General features: G+C 45.1%; 1 protein-coding gene across 4 annotated transcripts; it reads left to right on the top strand.

Moving 5' to 3' along the window:
- Positions 1-1,134: 1,134 nt before the first annotated feature.
- Positions 1,135-21,539, top strand: PLA2G12B (phospholipase A2 group XIIB). Of its 4 annotated transcripts, XM_023583236.3 has the most exons (5): positions 1,155-1,421; positions 14,507-14,595; positions 17,284-17,449; positions 20,977-21,105; positions 21,195-21,539. In XM_023583236.3, the coding sequence occupies exons 1-4, from the start codon at positions 1,211-1,213 to the stop codon at positions 21,096-21,098; spliced, it is 588 nt and encodes a 195-aa protein (XP_023439004.2). In that variant the 5' UTR covers positions 1,155-1,210; the 3' UTR covers positions 21,099-21,105; positions 21,195-21,539. The 4 variants fall into 4 exon arrangements, with proteins under 4 accessions (XP_012386566.2, XP_023439004.2, XP_058154985.1 ...); XM_012531112.3 differs by having other exon boundaries at positions 1,135-1,421; positions 14,507-14,583; positions 20,977-21,539; XM_058299002.2 differs by having other exon boundaries at positions 20,977-21,539.
- The last annotated feature ends 81 nt before the right edge of the window (positions 21,540-21,620 follow it).

Here is a 21,620-nt window from a genome sequence, read left to right as displayed (position 1 = left end):
CAATTCAAGCTCACAGACCCCTTGTTAAGAACCCATGGTCTAGTGGTTTCATGGATGGAAATTTATGTCTCCACGTGGCTAAAAGCGAACTATCATCCGAAAGTGATGCTGAGACACTAGCCTTCAGTCAACCGTCTTAAAGCCTAAAAACTCAACAGAGCCTTTCTGATAACCTCTCCTGACTTAAGGAAACATGATGGTAGGAGAGATGAGCTCCCCCTTGACTGTCCCTGGGCAATCTGTAGATATCAGATACTGCTGAGCATCGCCTCTGTAAATAAAGGCAAACATGCTCTGCCATTGGGAGCTCCTCCAGATCAGAGGATGTATGTGTCTGAGGGCCACATGGGGGCTGAGAGCTAAGGAGGCACCAGGGCAGAAGCCGGGCTCCCAAACCTGCCCTTCCACGGAAAGCACTCTTCTCTGGCCATCTCCCGATCGTGGGAAAGACGGCACCACTTAACCCCCCATCCCTGGGGCTTTTCCTCGAACGGCAAAGCAGGGGCTGTGCTGGAATTCCACGCCCCCCCCCCCGAATCTCCCTGGAGACCACCTGTGGGTGACTGGCTCGGGGGTGGGGACAGGACCCTGGCACAGGCGCTCTGTGAAAAGAGGCTGGCCCCGAGGGCCCACACCCGCTACCATCGACCGGTGAGCAGGGGCCGGCGGTGGCCTCGCCCGCTGCCCGGGCGCGCCGAGGCTGCTGAGCGCCCCCTCCTCGGGGCTGGGGACCCACCCTGCAGGGCTCCCTCTCTCGGGCCGTCCTGCAGACGGGCCCGCCCACCGTCCGACCTTTGCCCTCTAACAATTGCCCTGATCTCATCCCGACCTCCCCGGCTGCGTTTAAAGTCCACCTCGGGGAACGCGCAGCTCGAGCGCGGCCGATAACCCGCGCCCAGCCCCGGCCGTGCGCCCAGCCCCGCCGTGCGCCCAGCCCCGGCCGTGCGCCCAGCCCCGGCCGTGCGCCCAGCCCCGGCCGTGCGCCCAGCCCCGCCGTGCGCCCAGCCCCGCCGTGCGCCCAGCCCGGCCGTGCGCCCAGCCCCGGCCGTGCGCCCAGCCCCGGCCGTGCGCCCAGCCCCGCCGTGCGCCCAGCCCCGGCCGTGCGCCCAGCCCCGGCCGTGCGCCCAGCCCCGCCGTGCGCCCAGCCCCGCCGCGCACCTGCCGCCGGCGACGCGGGCCCGCGGCGCGCCCCGGCCCCGGGCGGAGCAGCATGAAGCTGGCCTGGAGCCTCGCGGTCCTGTGCTTCAGCCTGGCGGGCGGCCCGGCCCGGAGCGACACCAGCCCCGACGCCGAGGAGTCCTACTCAGACTGGGGGCTGCGGCACCTCCGGGGCGGCTTCGAATCCGTCAACAGCTACTTCGATTCCTTCCAGGAGCTGCTGGGAGGGAAGAATGGAGTCTGTCAGTACAGGTGTCGGTACGGTGAGTGCCTTGCCCCTCGGGTCCCGGCTGTCGCTGTGGTGGCCTGAGCGCCCTCCGGCCTGTGGCGCGCTCTTCCCTATTCGCCACCTCTTGGGGAGGGCTGCCGGGTTTGGCCAGTAAACACAAGAGGCCAGGGGAAACTTAATTTCAGATAAACAAGGAAGACCTGGTTAGTGTAAGTATGTCCGATCCGTATCTGTCCTGTATTTTATATGGCAAATCTACTCCAAGGGGCTTTGCAAGGCTTGTTCCCTGGGGCCATTTTTAACGAGTTTACTGTGAGGCGGGCTGGGACGAGGCAGCATGGCGAGGAGGAATTCGTGAGAGGACTTTGTGGGGAGTCCTTGGGAAGAAACTGAAGCCCAACCCAGGCAGGGCGGTGGAGGGTGAAGCAGCTCCCTCAGGGGCTCTGGGGCGAGCTTGGGATTCTTTCCCTCCCCGGCCCCTCAGCGCCTGCCTCCAGCCCTGCCAGTCTCCGGCTGGCATGTGATCCCCGGGCTGTCCCCGCGGCATCAGCGATGGCAGGCCTTCTGCGGGAGGACAAGGCCTGCTGCCTGCCCGTGCCGCTGGAGAGCCTTCGGGCGCCGGCCCGCGGCTGGCTCTCAGGCTGGGTGCCAGACGTGGAACTCTGGAACAGTAGGAGCACTTGTCCGAGTTGTAAAGACGTGCTGGGGCGCCGGGGAGCACACCCAAGAGTCGTCCCTGGGGCCAGCTCTGCCCCCCACCCTGTGCTGGACGTTCTTGTGGGACCTGAAAGCAGACCTGGACGGCCAGGCTGGAAGGCAAATGCAGATGTTGCCTCATATATACATTAGTCTCATCTAGCATTCGTTTTATGGTTTTCCTTATCGAATGTCTCATCCTGGAATTAGAGAAGAAAATGGTGAGTCAGTGTAGCTTAGCAGGAAAACATATTAGAGAAATATGTTCTCCAAACACTCAACAGATAAAACAGCCTAGAGAGAGAGAGACTGAAAAAAGCTCCATACTTGCTGGACTCACCCAATAAGTTTCTCTTCCCTCATTTCTCCTCTAGCAGGAGAAATAGCTTTCTTATAAGCTAAGAATAAACAGGAGATAATGAATAGCCATTATATCAGAACCCAAAATTTTGCAGCTTATAAGTTTTAACCACATAGGGATATGATAAAGAAGCTGCGTCTTCTCTGTGAAAACCCCGTATGGTGAAAAGCCAGGTCAGTGCTAGGGCCTGTATCAACCTAGTGTGCACTGATGAAAGGTGTTAATTTACTCCAGGTGCTGTTTTCCTTCCTCTACATCACCAAATACTCTGAACTGTTCAGCAGATAGAAAATGGCAGGAATTTTTTTTTTATAGGAAAATGAGAACCATATCTTCTTTCCTTCTCCAGCAAAATAGCATTAAAATTTTTCAGCAATGTTTAGTTGCAGAGCCTTCTACCCTGGCAGAGTCCAGGTCAGCAGCAACTGGTGGGGGAGGGGAACAGTCAACAGAGAGAACAGGAAGGTAAATAAATCCTCACTCTCAAAGCAGAACCTGTGAAAGGAGGGGCCTGAAAGGAGTGTAGGAAAATGGGGAGGGGGTTGGGCCTTTCTATTTTTGGAACCAGTGGCGCTGAGAATCTAGAGCAGGGGTTCCTTTTTTGTTCCACGGATCCCTTTGCCAGTCAGGTGAAATGAATACTACTGTAATTTCTTTATTGCATACATTCATAAGGGAAGGAAATGCTAGGTGTCAGTTAGAGGTCAGAGAAAATAAAGATAATAAGTTGATTTTTTTTTTTCAATTCAAACTCACAGACCCCCTGAAATCTTTCCACGGCCCCTTTGGACCCTTGGTTAAGAACCCCTGATCTAGAGGCTGTGCTAAAACGGTGCAAAATATCTTCTCAAGTTGACAGTGGATCAAGCAGTCTTTTGAACAGATGGTATCTATTAATTAGCTGGTCTCTGTTCTTTTTGTTTGCTTGCTTCCTGATACCCCTTTCATAGCAAGGCTTGTCTTCTCTTTTTAAAGCAGTAGTTCTCAAATTCGCCTGTGCATTGAACCAGCTGGAGGGCTGTTAAAACAGATGGCTGTCCACCCCCACCCCCACCGGCCCCCCACCCCTGCCAAGTGTTCCTGATTCAGTAGGTCTGGGGAGAGGCCACAGAATTTGGATTTCTGGTACTGATGCTGCTGGTCCTGGGACCACACTTGGAGAACCACTGCTTTAGAGACCTTTAGCAGAAGAAAAAATTTAGCAACAGCTGGCCTACAAGTTCTATTTGATAGGTACTTGCCATTACTTAAAAGTGCTTCTCTACTGTGGCTCAAAGTTAGAATCACTCAGGAAGCTTTAAAAAACCTCTTTTTTTTTTTTAATTTTTTTATTTTTTATTGACTTTGTAATAATATTACATTAAAAATATATATGTGAGGTCCCATTCAACCCCACCCCCCCACCCCCCCTCTCCCCCCCCCCAACAACACTCGTTCCCATCATCATGACACATCCATTGGATTTGGTAAGTACATCTTTGGGCACCTCTGTACCTCATATACATTGGTTCACATCATGGCCCATACTCTCCTCTATTCCATCAAGTGGGCCCTGTGAGGATTTACAATGTCCGGTGATTACCTCTGAAGCACCATCCAGGGCAGCTCCATGATGCCCAAACCAATTAAATCAGAATTTCTGTGGGTTGGACATCAGGTTTTTAACGTTTGTCAGGTGATTACCAATTTGCAACCCAGCGCTATTTAAAAGGTCATTCTTCTAGAGAACTTCAGTCAATAGGTTAAATTGGTAAGGGAGTGTTTGTATCCTGGTAGTCTATAATAGCATGTCAACATTACTTTCCACACCTCTGATAGCTAAAGCAATTAGTTTTCACTTCAACACACAAAATCTATACTAGTCAAAGGACTGGGCTATAAAAATAATGAGATTCAGCACGTGTGAAAAGTGCCCACAGCAGAGTTGTGAAGCGGGCTAGTAAGATAGGGAATCAATGGATGGATCTGGAACCTGGCAGAGAGTCCACGTGGACATCAGTAGCCCCAAGGCGGCTGCTGGAAGACCCCCCCCCCCCAAGATTCTGTCGCTCAGAACAAGACTTCCTCCGGAAGCCAGGAGAAGCCCCGGATAGTCCCCAAGGACTTTATCATTGGGCCCTCCTAGGGGATTGATGGGTGGGGCAATCAATCAAAACAACAAACAGCTGGAATTCCTCCCCTGCCATTAGCAAAGGGGTGGACTAATTAATGGTCCAAAAAGCAGGTTCAAGGTCTGAACTCGCTCTCTCGCCTTTGGACCCCAATTCTGGCCGCCTTCTCCCCTCACTTGGATCAACATGCAAGTAAACCTGGGGATTTATAATCTACAATGGGAAACTGGAGTCTGTAAATCAGCCCTCTTTATCACTTTTCAGCCCCTTCCTCTTCAGGGACCCATGGTCTGTTACTTTCTCCCATTTCTCTTCCCTCCCTACCTTAATAAATTACTGGCCTAGCTCACCCTACGTGCTCTAGAAATCATTTCTGCTGCATAGTCAAGAACCTAGACAAAATCCGGTGACAGTTGTTTTTAAGGAGTCTACACTAAGGCAAACAAGCTTCTTTTCAGAATCTTTTAAAAATATAGACCTCTCCCCACCCCCAGAGAATCTAACTCAGTAGGTCCTACCTTTCAAGTAGGACCTTGAAATCTGCTTTTTGAACAGGTGGCCTTTGAACCAGACTTTGATAAATACGAGTAATGGAAAAGTCATGGGCTTTGGATTACCTTAGTTTCCTCATATGCATAAATGATGCTAATAACATCCACCTGGCAGGGTTGTTGTAAGATTTAAAATATATATATTCAGAATTTATAGCAGGCACCAAAAAAATTATATATAATTTATGGAAAAGATGGTTTAGTGAACAAGTTAACTATGCATCTGGATGCTTCTGGTTCTCTTTCAACGTAAAGTGACAACAAAACAAAACAACAAACAGATGTCTCAGTGGTTGGATGACTCCCTCTCTGAAAGAAGTCCCTTGAAGGAAGGAAGCTTTCAGCGTTCTCTGCCTTTACCAGTCTCTGGCGGAGGGTGGCTGGGACAGTCTCTGTGTCTTGTACACCATGAAGACTCTCTCTAAACAGTCGCATTTTTATAAAAGGACCTCGTGATGAATTGCTTCTTGGGTTTAGTTCCAGGAAAAGGTATCTTAAAATATCAATTTTTAGTCTTTTCTTTTTTAAAGAGAAGTTTTTATATGTCAGAAATCGTAGAGCAAAATTTATTTTTAAAGATTTATTTATTTTTCTCTGCTTCCCCACCCCCAACCCCTCCCCACCCCACCCCACCCCACCCCACCCCACCCCACCCCACCCCGGTTGTCTGTTCTCTGTGTCTATTTGCTGCCTCGTCTTCTTTGTCCGCTTCTGTTGTTGTCAGCAGCACGGGAATCAGTGTTTCTTTTTGTTGTGTCATCTTGTTGTGTCAGGTCTCCGTGTGGGCGGCGCCATTCCTGGGCAGGCTGCACTTTCTTTCGCGCTGGGCGGCTCTCCTTATGGGGCGCACTCCTTGCGTGTGGGGCTCCCCTACACGGGGGACACCCTGCGTGGCAGGGCACTCCTTGCGCGCATCAGCACTGCGCATGGGCCAGCTCCACACGGGTCAAGGAGGCCCGGGATTTGAACCGCGGACTTCCCATGTGGTAGACGGACGCCCTAACCACTGGGCCACGTCTGCTTCCTGAGCAAAATTTTATGAACCTGTGAGTTTGTATCTTTTTCCAGAGAAAGAAGTCATAACCTTCATCAGAGTCTCCAGGGGAAACAAGTCAAAAAAAAAAAAAAAAGAAAGTAGCCACTGACCTAAGGACAAATATATTGTTCTCTTGCCAGGGTAACCACCTGTCCCTGTTTTCCTGGGGTCCCTGGGACATGGAACTTGCAGCGCTAAAACCAGATTGGTCCCAGGCAAACTGGGATGAGGTAGTCACCCTACCTCAGCTAGCACTTGCTCTGTTTGACCAATTGAAGTGTGGAGTTCACTGCTTCTGTAAGATTGCCACTATTCTGCTTTGTTCTATGACTGCATTCTCCATGCTGTATCTATTGGTGGCCTTGAGAGTTTTTGGAAATAAGCAGGGTCTACAGTTCAAATAAAATAAGCTGCCCCCTGAGCCCTTGGAGAGCACGAACTTCTGCAGGAATCAGCTGGGGAGGGAGAAGGGACACACCCTCCCAGGAGGATAAAACCCTTGACCTGGGTAACAAAGCTCCAGAAATTTTTTACTGTTTCTTTCCAGTGACAAAACTGACAGAAAAAAAAGGTTGGACCCAGGAGGCAGTGGACATGGCTGGAGGAGAGAACTCTTGGTTTTCACTTCTGACTCTTCTCCTCACTCTGCCTCTGGTCTCTTTTAGCTGTGTTTATGGAATTTCACTTTATTCAGAAAGTTTTAAATTTTTTTTAATTTTTTTTATTTTTTAAGATCAAATTGGATAGTCTTTTTTTCTTTATAGCTTCGCGGTATCTTGCTTGGAAAGCATCTTCACATCAGGATTGTAACAATATTCTGCTATTCTTTCTCTGAAAGAAGCTATATATATACTATGTAACAAATGAGCATGGCTGTGTTCTAATAAAACATTATGGACACTATCATTTGAATTTCATGTGATTTTCATGTCTTGAAATATTGTCCTTGTTTTGATCCTTCTCCTCCCCTCAATGAATTAAAAGTATAAAAACTACTTATAGCTCGCGGTTTATACAAAAACAGGCAGAGGGCGAACCTGGCCCTCCTACCATGGTTGCCAGCTCCTGAACTAGAGAATTAAGTTGTCAGCCTCCCACTTCTATAAAGAGCCTAAACTAGAGAATAAGTGTAATTTGTGCCTAGACGCAAACCATCATCTTTTTTTCTTAGAAATTTTAATTAAAACTTCATGCCTAAATAGAACTTCTGCAGCAAACACAAAATATTAAATACAATAAAAAATGACCTTCCTCAACAGCAGGCCTAAATGGGAGGTGTCTGCAGTTGCCTTTTCATTATCTTTCAAACTGGGACATTGGGGTTTTGTCTTCTGTGAGTTATCAAGTGCAAAAATGGCAGTAACCAGGAAACTGCACCCAGCCTGCTACAAAGGCCCTTATCACAAAATACATAAAAAATCAGTTTCATCATTGAATTTAAGCATTTGATCCTTTATTGAAAATTTTTCCCTGGGGAAGTGGATGTGGCTCAACTGATAGAGCATCCGCTTACCATATATGTTGTCCAGGGTTCAAACCCAGGGCCTCCTGGCCTGTGTGCTGAGCTGGCCCAAGTGCAGCAGTGTTGTGCGCAAGGAGTGCCATACCACACAGGGATGTCCCCCGTGTAGGGGAGCCCCATGAGGAAGGAGAGCCGCCCTGCACAAAAAAAGCGCAGCCTGCCCAGGAGAGGCGCTGCACGCATGGACAGCTAATGCAGCAAGATGATGCAACAAAAGGAGACACAGGAGGTGCTGCCGAGAATGCACACAGACACAGAAGAACACACAGTGAATGGACACAACAGACACAGAAGAACACACGGTGAATGGACACAAGAGAGCAGACAATGGGGGAGGGGAAAGGGGAGAGAAATAAATAAATCTTTAAAAAAAATTTTTTTCCCTAATATCTATCAAGGTAGTAAATGCAGAACATTTATAAAATAACACTGAGGAAATAAAACAATCACCATAATCTCATCTCCAAGAGATAACACACATTTAGTAGGGGGGTATAGTGTGATTATTTTATATGCACAGTTTTGGTTACTATTATTTTTAATACACCCTACCCATTCCCCCATTCCCAGTGCTTCTGATAACATCAGAAGGTTAGTCGAGTACCAATGATAAGTTATCCTTCCTGAGAAGTTTGGAAAGAAGGGCAGGCAACTTATGGTGAGCAGGAAGACTCAATTGACAAGCACAGCTCATCTTCTGTTACAGATAACAAGAAACATTGTGTCAAAAAAAAAACAAAACACTAAAAAAATAAAGCACTCAAGCTAGAGGGAGATCAAGGGAAATCTTCAAGTTCCTGAAATGAAGAGGAAACTCAAAAACCAAAATGATGAGCTGGTGCTGATGATACAGTATCTCCCAAAGTTTTCATCTGGAATTTATGTAGGCTCTAGGGGCTAAGGAGTAGGGTTGTCGTGCTCAACGCAAAGAGACGAAAGCTTCACTTGCAAAAACTGGGAGTTGGAACTAGACACCCTACGTAAAACTTAGAGCCTGGAAGTGCTGCCCGGTCTGTTTAAAAAGGATTAGAAAATTTCTTCTCAAAATGGCAAGAAGTAGCAAAGATCCTTCTATCCACTTGGGGCTGAAGGAGGAATAAATGAAAAAAACACTACCCCAAGCACAGGTAAGGAACCTAATTTATACAGTCTACCTGGATTGAGCATTCTAAACTGAGACGATAACGTAAATACTTGTCCACATGTCTGGAGACTCTCAGAGCCACAGCAAAAGCAATTGTTTGTCACAGAACCAGGACACAGGAAGTCCCTCAAAAAAGAAGTCCTACAAAGATAAGTTCTTATTCAAAACTACATGAAGGTACAGATAAAATAATCAGAAAAAATATACTCTCTAGTAATAATAGAAAGTTAGTAGATGTTAGAGATCATAAAGTGACATAACAAGAATATTTGAAGTTATTAAAGAAATAAATGAAGGAATAGAAAACTAAAATGAGAAAAGCAGAACTCAGTGAAAAATGAATGTACAGGGAAGTGGCTGTGGCTCAAGCAGTTGGGCTCCCGCCTACCATATGGGAGGCCCTGGGTTTGGGTCCTGGGGCCTCCTTGTGAAGGCAGGCTCGCCCACACACCGTGGAGAGCCACCAGCCCACAAACGCCATGGAGTGCCGCCCGGCTCGCAAGCGCCGCGGAGAGCCAACTCAGCAAGGGGATGCAACTAAAAAGGAGACAAGTAAAAACACAGAGGAGCACGCAGCGAATGGACACAGAGTGAAAACAACAAGCAAGCCGTGGGGGGGGGGCAGGGGGGGATAAATACAGACACACAGAATGCACAGTGAATGGACACAGAGAGCAAACAACAAGCCGCAAGGGAGGGAGGGATTAAAAAAAATGAATGTACAGATTTGAAAAAACCAAATAGAATTCTAAGAAATGAAAATTATAGTCATTGAAATAAACTCAGTGGAAAGGTAAAATAGCAAATTAGTCAAGCTGGAGAGAATTTGTAATCTGGAAAATAGATTTGATGAAGCTAACCAAATTCAGCACAGAGAGGAAAAAGGTGGAAAATTTGAAAGAGAGGCTAAGATACATGGAGGAAGGGTGAAAAAGATCCAAAATTCATTAATGAGCCCCTACAGAGAGACTAGAAAGAATGAGGACAAGAAAACATTCACGCAGTGGCTGCAAATTTTCCAGAGGTGAAAGAATCCCAAGTCCTCAGCTTGTTCCAAACAAGCTAAGGAGAAACATTCCACATCTAAATACAGTGTAGAGAGAATGGGAGTATGTAGAGAAATTGGGATCCTTGTGCCTTGGTGGTGGGAATGTAAAATGTTGCAGCCACCTAGAAAATAGTTTAGCTGTTAATCAAAAAGTTAAACATGAGTTAATAAATATGATTATTACCCAGAATTCCACTCCTAGAGTCCCCAAAGAATTGAAAACTGGCACTCAAACAAAAACCACATGTTCATAGCAGCATTATTCACAATATCCAAAGGGTGGAAACAGCCCAAGTGTCCATCACCAGATGAATGGGTCAATAAAATGTGGTATATCATAAAATGGAATATTATTCAGCCCTTAAAAAGGAACGAAGTTCTGATATACACTACAGTGTGGATCAACCTTGAACACATTATGCTAAATGAGAGAAGACAGACACCAAACATATTACATGATGCCATTTTATGAAATGTTCAGTACAGGTAACTCCATAGAGACAGAAAACAGACCGGAGATTTCCAGAGGCTGTGGAGAGGGAATGGGAAGCAACTGCTTAATGAGTTCGGGGTTTCCTTTTGGGGTGATAAAATGTTTTGGAACTAGATAGTGGGGGTGGTTGTACAACATTCTGAATGTATTAGATACAACGGAATTGTTCACTCTAAAATGGTTAATTTTATGTTATGTGAATTTCAACTCAATGAACAGTGAAGTACTGATACATACTACAACATGGACAAACCTTGCAAACTTTAAGCTAAATGAAAGAAGGCACAAAAGGGCACATACTGTATGATTTTGTTGATATGAAATACCAGAATAGGCAGATTTATAGAGAAAGTAGGTAAGTGGTTGCCTTGGACTGGTTGGGGCGCTCCAATTGTACCTGTAACATTTATTTAAACAGACAGACATCTGAAGTAAATTTGGCAAATATTAACATTATGTTTGTGTATAGGCATATGATATTTGTTTCTGACTTATTTTTCAGTTTTGAAGTAATTCATAATACAAAATTATTAAAAATGAAACACCTAGTAGGAGAAGATTAAAGAAAAGAAGAAGGTAAAAAGGACTGTCAAGTGCCTCACCCTGAGAATTAAGTCTTAGGTTTTTCCTCAGGCTTAGCCTATGTCTTGCCTTTCCTGAGAGGCAGCGAAGTTTGGTGGAAGAACAGGTCTTCGTATACAATGGGAAATCTGAATTTACATCCTATTTATGCACTTACCGTATTGGCCTTTGGCAAGTAATTTAATCTCTTATCTGGAAAATGGGATAAAAATACCCACTTCTGGTGACTGCCCTCAAGTACTCTGGTCAAGGTTATCTTGATCTATGATAACTGCCATTGTTGGAACTGACAGAGCTTCCCTCTCCACATTTGTGAGATCATAAAATCGTCACCCAAAAGCAATGGAGGAGGGAAGCGGATTTGGCGCAACGGATAGGGCGTCTGCCTACCACATGGGAGGTCCAGGGTTCAAACCCAGGGCCTCCTGACCCATGTGATGAGCTGGCCCATGCGCAGTGCTGATGTGCTCAAGGAGTGCTGTGCCATGCAGGGGTGTCCCCCACTTAGGGAGCCCCAGGTGCAAGGAGTGCACCCCGTAAGGAGAGCTGACCAGTGTGAAGAAAGTGCAGCCTGCCCAGGAACGACGCTGCACACGTGGAGAACTGATGCAGCAAGATGACGCAACGAAAAGAGACACACATTCCCAGTGCCATCGAGAAAGCAAGCAGATACAAGAACACACAGAAGATGGATACAGAAAGTAGACAACTGGGGGGGGCAGGGAAGGGGAGAGAAATAAGAAAAAAATCTTTAAAAAACAAACAAAAGCAGTGGAGGAGAAACCAAGAAATTCAAAGTTTTCAAATCATTCCTGTTTAGTTCTAAGATAAATACTAAAATATTGCACAAAAATGTCTTTGCTCTTTGGTCCATATGCTTTTTCCATGCTTGTGGACTCTTTCTAAACTTCTTTGAAGTCATTCTGAAGAATGTTTGTTGTCTTGATTTAAGTCGAGTTCCTTAAATGTATGGTCAGCCAGTGCACTTGTTGTTTTCTGTGCGATGTGTGGTCTCAATGGTTAGAAGAATCAGAACCTTGAGATTTAGCTTCGGTTTTGCAATGGACCTCATCTTCAAGGTCGTGCATTTAAGAGGGGGCGATGGGGAGTTATTGCTTTATGGGTATAGGGTTTCTGTTTGAGGTGATGAAAAAGTTTTAGTAATGGATGGCAGTGATGTAATTGATGCCACTGAATTGTAATTTAAATATAGTTTAAAAATTATGTTATTTATATGTTATCACTTTTTTTTTTAAAAGTAAAGAAACGTTAGGACTACTAGTAAATGCTCATAAAATGCTTTGAGATTAGGAGAAAAATACCATAGTGGTCTGAAGGCTTAGTACTCTGTTATGATCCTATCACCATCATCACCTAATTTAGATGTGACCATCTGGTAAAGAACAGTGACTTCTTTTCTAATATATATATTTTAAATTGGAGAAGTTGTAGGTTTACTTAAAATTATGCATAGGGAAACGGACTTTGGCCCAGCGGTTAGGGCGTCCGTCTACCATATGGGAGGTCCGCGGTTCAAACCCCGGGCCTCCTTGACCCGTGTGGAGCTGGCCATGCGCAGTGCTGATGCGCGCAAGGAGTGCCGTGCCACGCAAGGGTGTCCCCCGCGTGGGGGAGCCCCACGCGCAAGGAGTGCGCCCGTGAGGAAAGCCGCCCAGCGTGAAAAGAAAGAGCAGCCTGCCCAGGAATGGTGCCGCCCACACTTCCCGTGCCGCTGACGACAACAGAAGCGGACAAAGAAACAAGACGCAGCAAACAGACACCAAGAACAGACAACCAGGGGAGGGGGGGAAATTAAATAAATAAATAAATCTTTAAAAAAAAAATTATGCATAAAATACAGTTCCCACATCTGCCCCCACCCCCATTATTAATCCCTTGCATTACTGTGGAACATTTGTTACACCTGATGGAAGAATAGTGTTATAATTGTACTATTAACTTTAGGTTGTGTTGTACAGTCCTGTGGGGTTTTTTTGTTTTTGTAAAGATTTTTTTATTCCCACCCGCCCCCCTCATTGTTTTGCACTTGCTGTCTGCTTTCTGTGTCCATTCGCTGTGTGTTCTTCTAAGTGTCTGCTTGTCTTCTCTTTAGGCGGCACCAGGAACTTATCCTAGGACCTTCCAGAGTGGGTGAGAGGCACTCAATCTTTTGTGCCATCTCAGCTCCCTGGCCTGCTGTGTCTCTTATTGTCTCTCCTCTGTGTCTCTTTTTTGTTGCATCATTTTGCTAGGCCAACTCTCTGCTTGGGCCAGCTTGCCAAGTGGGCCAGCACTCCTGTGCAGGCCAGCACACTGCATGGGCCCACTCTCCATGTGGGCCAGCTCGCCTTCACCAAGAGGCCCCAGGAATCAAACCCTGGTCCTCCTATATAGTAGATGGGAGCCCAATCACTGGAGCCATATCCACTTCCCCTATGGTTTTTAAGAATGTTAATTCTAGGAACACAGGCGGCAGACTTGGCCCAGTGGTTAGGGTGTCTGCCTACCACATGGGAGGTCTGCGGTTCAAACCCCGGGCCTCCTTGACCCGTGTGGAGCTGGCCCATGCGCAGTGCTGATGCGTTCAAGGAGTGCCCTGCCACACAGGGGTGTCCCCCGTGTAGGGGAGCCCCACGTGCAAGGAGTGCACTCCGTCAGGAGAGCCACCCAGCACGAAAGAAAGTGCAGCCTGTCCAGGAATGGCACCGCACACACGGAGAGCTGACACAACAAGATGATGCAACAAAAAGAAACACAGATTCCTGTGCCGCTGACAACAACAGAAGCAGACAAAGAAGACGCAGCAAATAGAGACAGAGAACAGACAACTGGGGTGGGGGGGAAGGGGAGAGAAAGAAATGTTGGCCTATCTCCTCAAACAGCTGTCCTGGAGGCTTGGATAGCGGACTCCCGACGGATGGCTTCCCCCCCCCTTCCCCCCCCCCCCAGCCTCTCCGCCTGCCCTCTGCCTAGCAACCACCTATCAGAAGGCAGTACCTGCCTGCACCAATCCCCGTCCCTATAGACCTAATACCCACCCCCATCCCTAGTAACTGCTTACGGCAGCCAACCACAAGTCCGCCCATGCTTCTGCCAATCCCCTACCGCCATGTCTCCCCCCGCCCTCCTCATTCTCTATATAACCCACTGTACTTCCTTAATAAAACGGACTTGCGCACAGACCTGGTCTCCGCGGCTTCTTCCTTCTCCCCCGCCCTGCGTCCTCCACACCTGAGAGCCCCCGAGGCCATCTGCCGCGACCTCGAACCCCGCTGAAGTGCGGCTCTCCTGACCCCTCCAGCTGCCCCCGTCAGGAAGAGATCCCCCCCACAAAGAAATAAATCAATCTTAAAAAAAAAAATTCTAGGAACACATATATAACCTAAAATTTCCCATTTTAGTCACATTTCAATATGTAATTCAGTGTAGTTAATTACATTCACAATGTTGTGAACTGTGACTTTTTAAGGAAAAATTGAATCTGCTTTTAGATCTTTTTTTTTTTCTATGAATATTCCCAGACACTTAATTTCTAAATATTTCTTCCTACTTCTTTCCTCTCTTGCTCCTGCTAGGAAAGGCACCGATGCCCAGACCTGGCTACAAGGCTCAGGAGCCCAACGGCTGCAGCTCCTATTTCCTGGGTCTTAAGGTACCGGGAAGTGTATGTACCACTAACAACATTTCCTTCTCAGTTGATTGCTTTACTAAGACTAACCCAATAATCACCACTGATGGAAGTGATTATTTATGGCATAAAGTTGAGCAATATAATTGGGTGTTTTAAATTAGATATAGGGGAAGGGAGATGATTTTCTAAGAAGCAATCTGATTTTTTCCCCCAGAGGCAGCTGTCTCTCAGATAAGCCCTTGTGTAGTGGATCAGAACTCTGAAATTTCCACTGCAAAAATCAGCTGAGTCTTTAGGAGATCAAAACATAATTTAATTTGAAATAAATCTGACGAGTTTGACTTTTTAAACTTATGATCCTTTCCAGCATGTGTTGGAACCAGCTGTACCAGCTGGTGAGAGAGCTGGGGATTTTGTGAGCTCATTGACTTCAAGTTGGTAGCTTCAAATCAGTCAAGTTTGTAGTAAATACTACATCATAGAAATCTGCAAACACTACATGTCAGCCCACACACTTGCCCAGCTGCTTTCTAGACATTTACCAGTCTACCACTGACTCTTTCTCAAAAAGTAAGAAATCGATTTCTTTTAAGACCTCTTGGAAACCCTTTACTTTCTTTCACTTTAGAAAAGAGGTTTTTAGGTAAAATATATATAGAAAGATTCAGTCTCTAAACTATGATTTTGAATTGTGTCATACTCAGGCTAAACTTCACGTTTCTGCTGATTTGAAAGATTTCAGTTTGTAATAATTTTCTAAGCAGCATAATGTTTATTCTACTAAAGATGCTCATCCACGTGGCATCTTTGTCCAAATTGGAAAAAAGTGCTTTCCTCAAGATGGCTTACTTCCATTTGTTGGAAAACATCTTAATATAAAGATTTGTGTTAGAAAAAGAAACTTGACTGCTGTTGGCTGGACATTTTTCCTTATAAATATGTAAATCTGAGATGTCTTATGGGAAGACTCCCCTTAGCTATGGTGCTTTCTGGGCATTACTGCACAGCTGTGTGGTGGACTTGTCACAATCAGCAATATGCAGGGAAGAAAGAAAGCTCTTTCAAATGTATATACTGGCGAAATCACATTTTTTGGCCCATATCAATTTAGCAGCTATGAAACAGGCATACATATTATTTTGGAAGTAATGCTATTTTGTTTACTGATAAAAATATTATTTGGAATCATCTTAAGAATTTTCAACTTAGTTAATTGAACTATAGCCATTATACTCATCTAATTCTCAGTTATCTCTGTTGTCACATATTTTTAGTTTGGGGGGGTGGTAAGGGACAGGCAAAGTAGTTGACTTCAGGTATCAGATGATATGGGGATTACAGCAGGATTGCAGAGCCCAGGCCTTTGCCTAGCCTGACAAGTTAGATTATCTCAATGTAATTTTTTTTTTTTTTTTTTGCTTAAAAGGGCATTTTAATCTGCTAAAGTCCACATTATGCTATAGGTAGACTTGGAATAAACATTCAAATAAGGGAACACTTAAGGATACCCAAAGGGAAATGATATATAATAGCTAATTAATCAATCCACACCATTCCCTGAAACCAGATTTTCTCAGCTTCCACCCAAGTCTAGGGCTACACTATCAGAAAAACTGTAAAAGGTTCTAAGATGTCCTATTACGTTGAGACTCTATTCCAAACTCTTATATACCCTGGAATGACTACTCTTCTTTAATTGCTTTTTTATCATGTTATCATTATTGCTCAAGACTCTCTATCAAATCTAACTAGTTACTTTGGAAATCAAGGCCATCCATCAACTTGCCCTTCTCTGTAATTAAAAAATATATTTATATACACGTGCTTGCATGCACTCACACACCCACACCCACACACAGGCATACATGTATATTTTCCTGATAAGACCTTTGGAAGACTGGCACAAATTGACTTCCTCACAAATGAATTGCTCATTATTTCCTTTCTCTCCCTGCTATACCCCAAGTCTACCCTCATCTCTAATAATCCTTTCAATTTTCTTTCAAAACCCTCTTAAATAAATCTTTCCTGTTTGATAATTCTACATGTGGCATTCCGTGAACTTAGGCACACAATTTATGCTACAACATTTACAGTTGCTTACAGGCTCTTAGTGTGTGTCTGTGCATGTGTGTGTTTTAGATACTATGGTTTGACCACAGTCCCCTTGTGGTCAGGAACTATGAGTTCTCTACCCTATACTGCTCCCCTACCCAAACAGACGCACACATACATACCCTTAGAGCACTGCTCTGTGGGATGCTGGTGACTTCTTGGCAAACTGAGGCTCAGTTTTTCACACTCCTAAGCTTTGGAATCCTTTGCTCAAACAAAATTTCACCTGGAAAAATGTTAACGTAAATTTTGGATGAATCTGGAAGTCCTACAGATTTGTCCTCTGGACTACTACTTCTGAGCTCTATTTTTATCACTATAGCAGTCTGTGAATTTGAAAATTACTGAAATCTAAAAGAAAAAGAAGAAAAATAGGCTATTTGGCATCACATATTAAACTAATAACTAAATCATGATGAAAACTTCAGCACGTACAACTCTCCACCTGATGATCTGTACTCACTCACTGGCGTTTCTGAATAGATCTGCACACAGGACAGGAATATGAGACCTGGGTAGATCATAAGGTGGGCGAGGTTGCCTAAGGTCCTTGGGTTGCAGGTGACATTTTTTTCCCTTCCCTTCTCTTCCCTCACTTTCCCCCAGATGGACTTGGGCATTCCAGCAATGACCAAGTGTTGCAACCAGCTGGACATCTGCTATGACACTTGTGGTGCCCACAAATATCGCTGTGATGCCAAATTCCGATGGTGTCTCCACTCTATCTGCTCTGACCTGAAAAGGAGTCTGGGCTTTGTCTCCAACGTGGCAGGTAGGTTTACGGGGCTTTGTCTCCAACGTGGCAGGGAGGTTTATTAAGGGCATTTACTTGTGAGCAGAGAATTTTGCTCCTGTTTTCGTGCAGGGCTGTGGCTAAAGCTCCTTTACTTAAGAAGACCATCCAAGCCCAATGAACTTTCTATAAAGAAAGAACACCGTGATTAATGCAAATAAGGGTGGAGAAAGATTCTGGGCACTGCTTCCCAACAGTTCTTGCTCTCCTGCCCAGGAGCTGCTGGCACTATTCCTGATGGAAAGGGCCACACTAAAGCCTTCCCAGAGAAATAAAAATCTATCATTTAAGACCAGAGAGCTGTCCAATTGGCACTGGATATCCATTCCACAGTTATATAATTTGCCATATCAGAAGTTATTCTGTATAAGACCACTGATTTGTTTCAAGCCCTTTCCCCATTTTCTCAGTCACAGTAAGAATTAAAAAACAAAAGAAAACAGGAAACTATCATTTTGCATGGAAGGGTCTCTATATATTTGAGGTTAATTATTTTTTAAATAACTACTTAGCTACCCAATTTCTAGCACTTATTCTATAATTTGTTTCCTAATTCACTTTAGGAAAATTTTAATTTTTTTTTTTTTTAAAGATACATAGATCACACAAAATGTTACATTAAAAATATAAGAGATTCCCATATACCCCACTCCCCACACCCCCACTCCTCCACATCAAGCCTGCCCCAGGTGCACCCTGTACCACATTTTGTTTATCCATTCCTCTGTTGATGGGCATTTGGGTTGATTCCAACTTTTGGCAATAGTGAATAATGCTGCTTTGAACATTAGCGTGCATATATCAGTCTGTGTCCTTGTTTTCAATTCTTCGGGCATATACCCAGCAGTGGAATTGCTGGACCATATGGCAAATCTATAGTTTTTTGAGGAACTGCCAAACTGTCCTCCACAATGGCTGGATCCTTCTACATTCCAACCAGCAGTGGATGAGGTTTCCCATTCCTCCACTTGAGGAAAAGTTTTAATCCCTCAGCTTCTGAAGCCAGACCATTACATTAGTTTTTTATATTTTCAGATAGAAAAGAATGAAATTCAAACTGGCCCCATGCCACAGAGAAAGTCAACAGTAGGAAATCTAGGATCTTGTTCTTAGATCACTGTCTACAGTGTGGTCCTAAAGTGAATGTGTAAGGGCTTGAAAATATAAATAATTAATCAGGCCCTCGAAAGGGAACTATCACTCTATCTAGTGACTGCTGCTAACCTAGAGTCAGGTCAAGTTACGTCTTCCAAACAATGTCCTATTGAATCTTTCTCATAAATATCTCTTTGATAGTCCCACTTTCCTGGTTACTGCAAATTTTTTTTTTTAAGATTTATTTTTATTTCTCTCCCCTTCCCCCACCCCACCCATTGTCTGATCTCTTGTGCCCATTCACTATGTGTTCTTCTGTGTCCACCTGCATTCTCTGCGGCACCAGAAGTCTCTGTCTCTTTTTGTTGTGTCATCTTGCTGTGCCAGCTCTCTGTGTGTGCGGCGCCACTCCTGGGCGGGCTGCGCTTTTCTCGCACAGGGCGGCTCTCTTTGCGGGGCGCACTCCTCGCATGTGTGACACCTCTGTGCAGGGGCATCCCTGCGTGGCATGGCATTCCTTGTGTGCGGCAGCACCGCGCGTGGGCCAGCTCACCACACAGGCCAGGAGGCCCTGGGTTTGAACCCTGGACTTCCCATATGGTAGGTGGACGCTCCATCATTTGAGCCACATCTGCATCCCTGGTTACTACAAATCAACCCAGTCTCTGGGTCCTATCCAATCTCTTTCCCCTTAGGGACCAGATACATTTTTTATATCACACAAATCTGATCATCTTCACCCCCTGCTTAAAGCCCTTCAACAGATTCCTTTACCTTATGGGTGAAATCCAAACCCTCTGCTTTGACATACAAGGCCCTCCTCATTCAACCCTGGCTAACCTTTCTAGCATCTTGATTACTCCAGATTCATTTCTTGATTCTGGATTCATTTCCTGATTCCTGCCATTTCAGACTACTTGGGTTGATGGCCCATACCTTTCTGCCCCCTCAGTTTCCTCTGCTTGGAACACTTGGATCATTCCATTGTTGTTGTTAGTGTAGAAACAGCTTTATTGAGATATGATTCACCTACTATGTTCATCCATTTAAAGTATTCAAGTGAATGGTTTTTAATATGGCTACAGAGATGTAAAGCAATACCACAAGCCATTTTAGAACATTTTTTTTTTTTTAAAGATTTATTTATTTATTTAATTCCCCCCCTCCCCTGGTTGTCTGTTCTTGGTGTCTATTTGCTGCGTCTTGTTTCTTTGTCCGCTTCTGTTGTCGTCAGCGGCACGGGAAGTGTGGGCGGCGCCATTCCTGGGCAGGCTGCTCTTTCTTTTCACGCTGGGCGGCTCTCCTTATGGGGTGCACTCCTTGCACGTGGGGCTCCCCCACGCGGGGGACACCCCTGCGTGGCACGGCACTCCCTGCACGCATCAGCACTGCGCATGGCCAGCTCCACACGGGTCAAGGAGGCCCGGGGTTTGAACCGCGGACCTCCCATGTGGTAGACGGACGCCCTAACCACTGGGCCAAAGTCCGTTTCCCTAGAACATTTTTGTCATTCCCCAAAGTAACCCATATGCATTAGTAGGCACTCTTCCCCCACCCCCCAACTCTAGGCAACCACTCCTCTACTTTCTGTGTATGGACTTGCCTAGTCTGTACATTTCGTTTAAATGGAATCATATGATATGTGGTCTTTTGTGACTGGCTTCGTTCACTGAGCATAATGTTTACTAGGCTCATCCATGTTGTAGTATGTATCAGGTTTTCATCTTCCTGATCATTCCTGAAGTTTAAACTAAGGTATCTTACCTCCTCTGAGATGCCTTCCTTAATAATCCTTGCCTCAAAGGGATATGACCCTTTGCTTATATGACCTCCCAAGGCATGTTGGGGTTACTTTCACCATGTTATAATATAACCATCTGTTTATCTGTTCATTTTTCCATCTCTTTGTCCAGACTGTGAACTCTTTGAGTTGGAGGTGATATATTTTGTCTCTTTATCACTGGCACCTGAGTGACTGACCAACATATCCAATACACACACGTTTTGTTTTTTTTTTTTTCAGTGAAAGAATGATTGTTCATCCTTTACTTGATCATAGAAAGCTACCAGAAACAGGGTTGTGTGATCTGAGAGGCTATTTATAAAAATAGTAAGCTTTCCAAGAGGTGGGCCCAATAGTGGTGTGGGAAATTCTGATTGCTAAACAAGGTTTTGACCTGGAGGCCCACAAAAGGAGGGCACCCTACAGTGTATCCCGCTTTATTGGATTGAATGGGAGCATCTGAAAATTTAAATATGCTTCTCTTTTTAATTCTGTACTTGGATTATTGCCTCTACTTTCCTCTGGGGATTGTGTCATCCTTGAAAAACCATTGCCTCTGCAAAATTACTCATACTATTTGGGGTAACCCTGTATATTAACCTTTATGCATCTCATCATCTCTTCCAAGTAGCCTGTGATTCGCTGGTTGATACTGTGTTCAATACTGTCTGGACCTTGGGCTGCCGACCCTTTATGAATAGTCAGCGGGCAGCCTGCATCTGCATCGAAGAGGAGAAAGAAGAGTTATGAGGAAGAGGTGATTCCTTCCTGCGTTTGAGTGATACCACAGCTGTCGGTCTTGGAGATAGCAGTGTGGCCAATATATCTCATCCTTTCTTCCAACAGTTTGGAGATACCAGAGAGCAGGAGAAAGGAAGCATTGTTATACAGCTGAAAAGTGAGTCACATCCTTTGAGTACTGGAAAAAAGATGTGGAATGATTTGATGGTCACTCTTCACTTTACCACTGGTCTCCCCAGCCAAGACACATCTGCGTGGAAATTCAGTTCTGAAGTTAAGGTCTAAAATACAAGCAAAACCTGGGATTCCTGGACTTGATAATTACATTCATAAGAGAAAATTTGGGGGAGTCCCACCATTTGGGAAGCAATGACTTTCCTCTGTCCCATATATCAGTTGCCAGTAAGCATTTCACATTTAATAAAGTGTATTTTTTAGAAAACCTGAAAAGAGATGAATGAATTCCATGATCACTGTTACACTTCCATTTCGCTTAGTAGAGAACAGAACATGACCGCATAAGTTCCACCA

This window comes from Dasypus novemcinctus, chromosome 6, assembly GCF_030445035.2.
Source record: "Dasypus novemcinctus isolate mDasNov1 chromosome 6, mDasNov1.1.hap2, whole genome shotgun sequence".
NCBI classification, from domain to species: Eukaryota; Metazoa; Chordata; class Mammalia; order Cingulata; family Dasypodidae; genus Dasypus; species Dasypus novemcinctus.
Note: the sequence above shows the minus strand (reverse complement) of the source record. Positions and strands in the feature narration are given on the sequence as shown.

What these genes read in the sequence shown, in the direction of transcription:
- PLA2G12B (XM_023583236.3), top strand. Translation starts at nt 1,211, where the DNA reads ATGAAGCTGGCCTGGAGCCTCGCGGTCCTGTGCTTCAGCCTGGCGGGC. An exon ending in TCAGTACAGGTGTCGGTACG is followed by an intron (nt 1,422 to 14,506) that starts GTGAGTGCCTTG and finishes TGCTCCTGCTAG; the next exon opens with GAAAGGCACCGATGCCCAGA. An exon ending in CTTTGTCTCCAACGTGGCAG is followed by an intron (nt 17,450 to 20,976) that starts GTAGGTTTACGG and finishes ATCTCTTCCAAG; the next exon opens with TAGCCTGTGATTCGCTGGTT.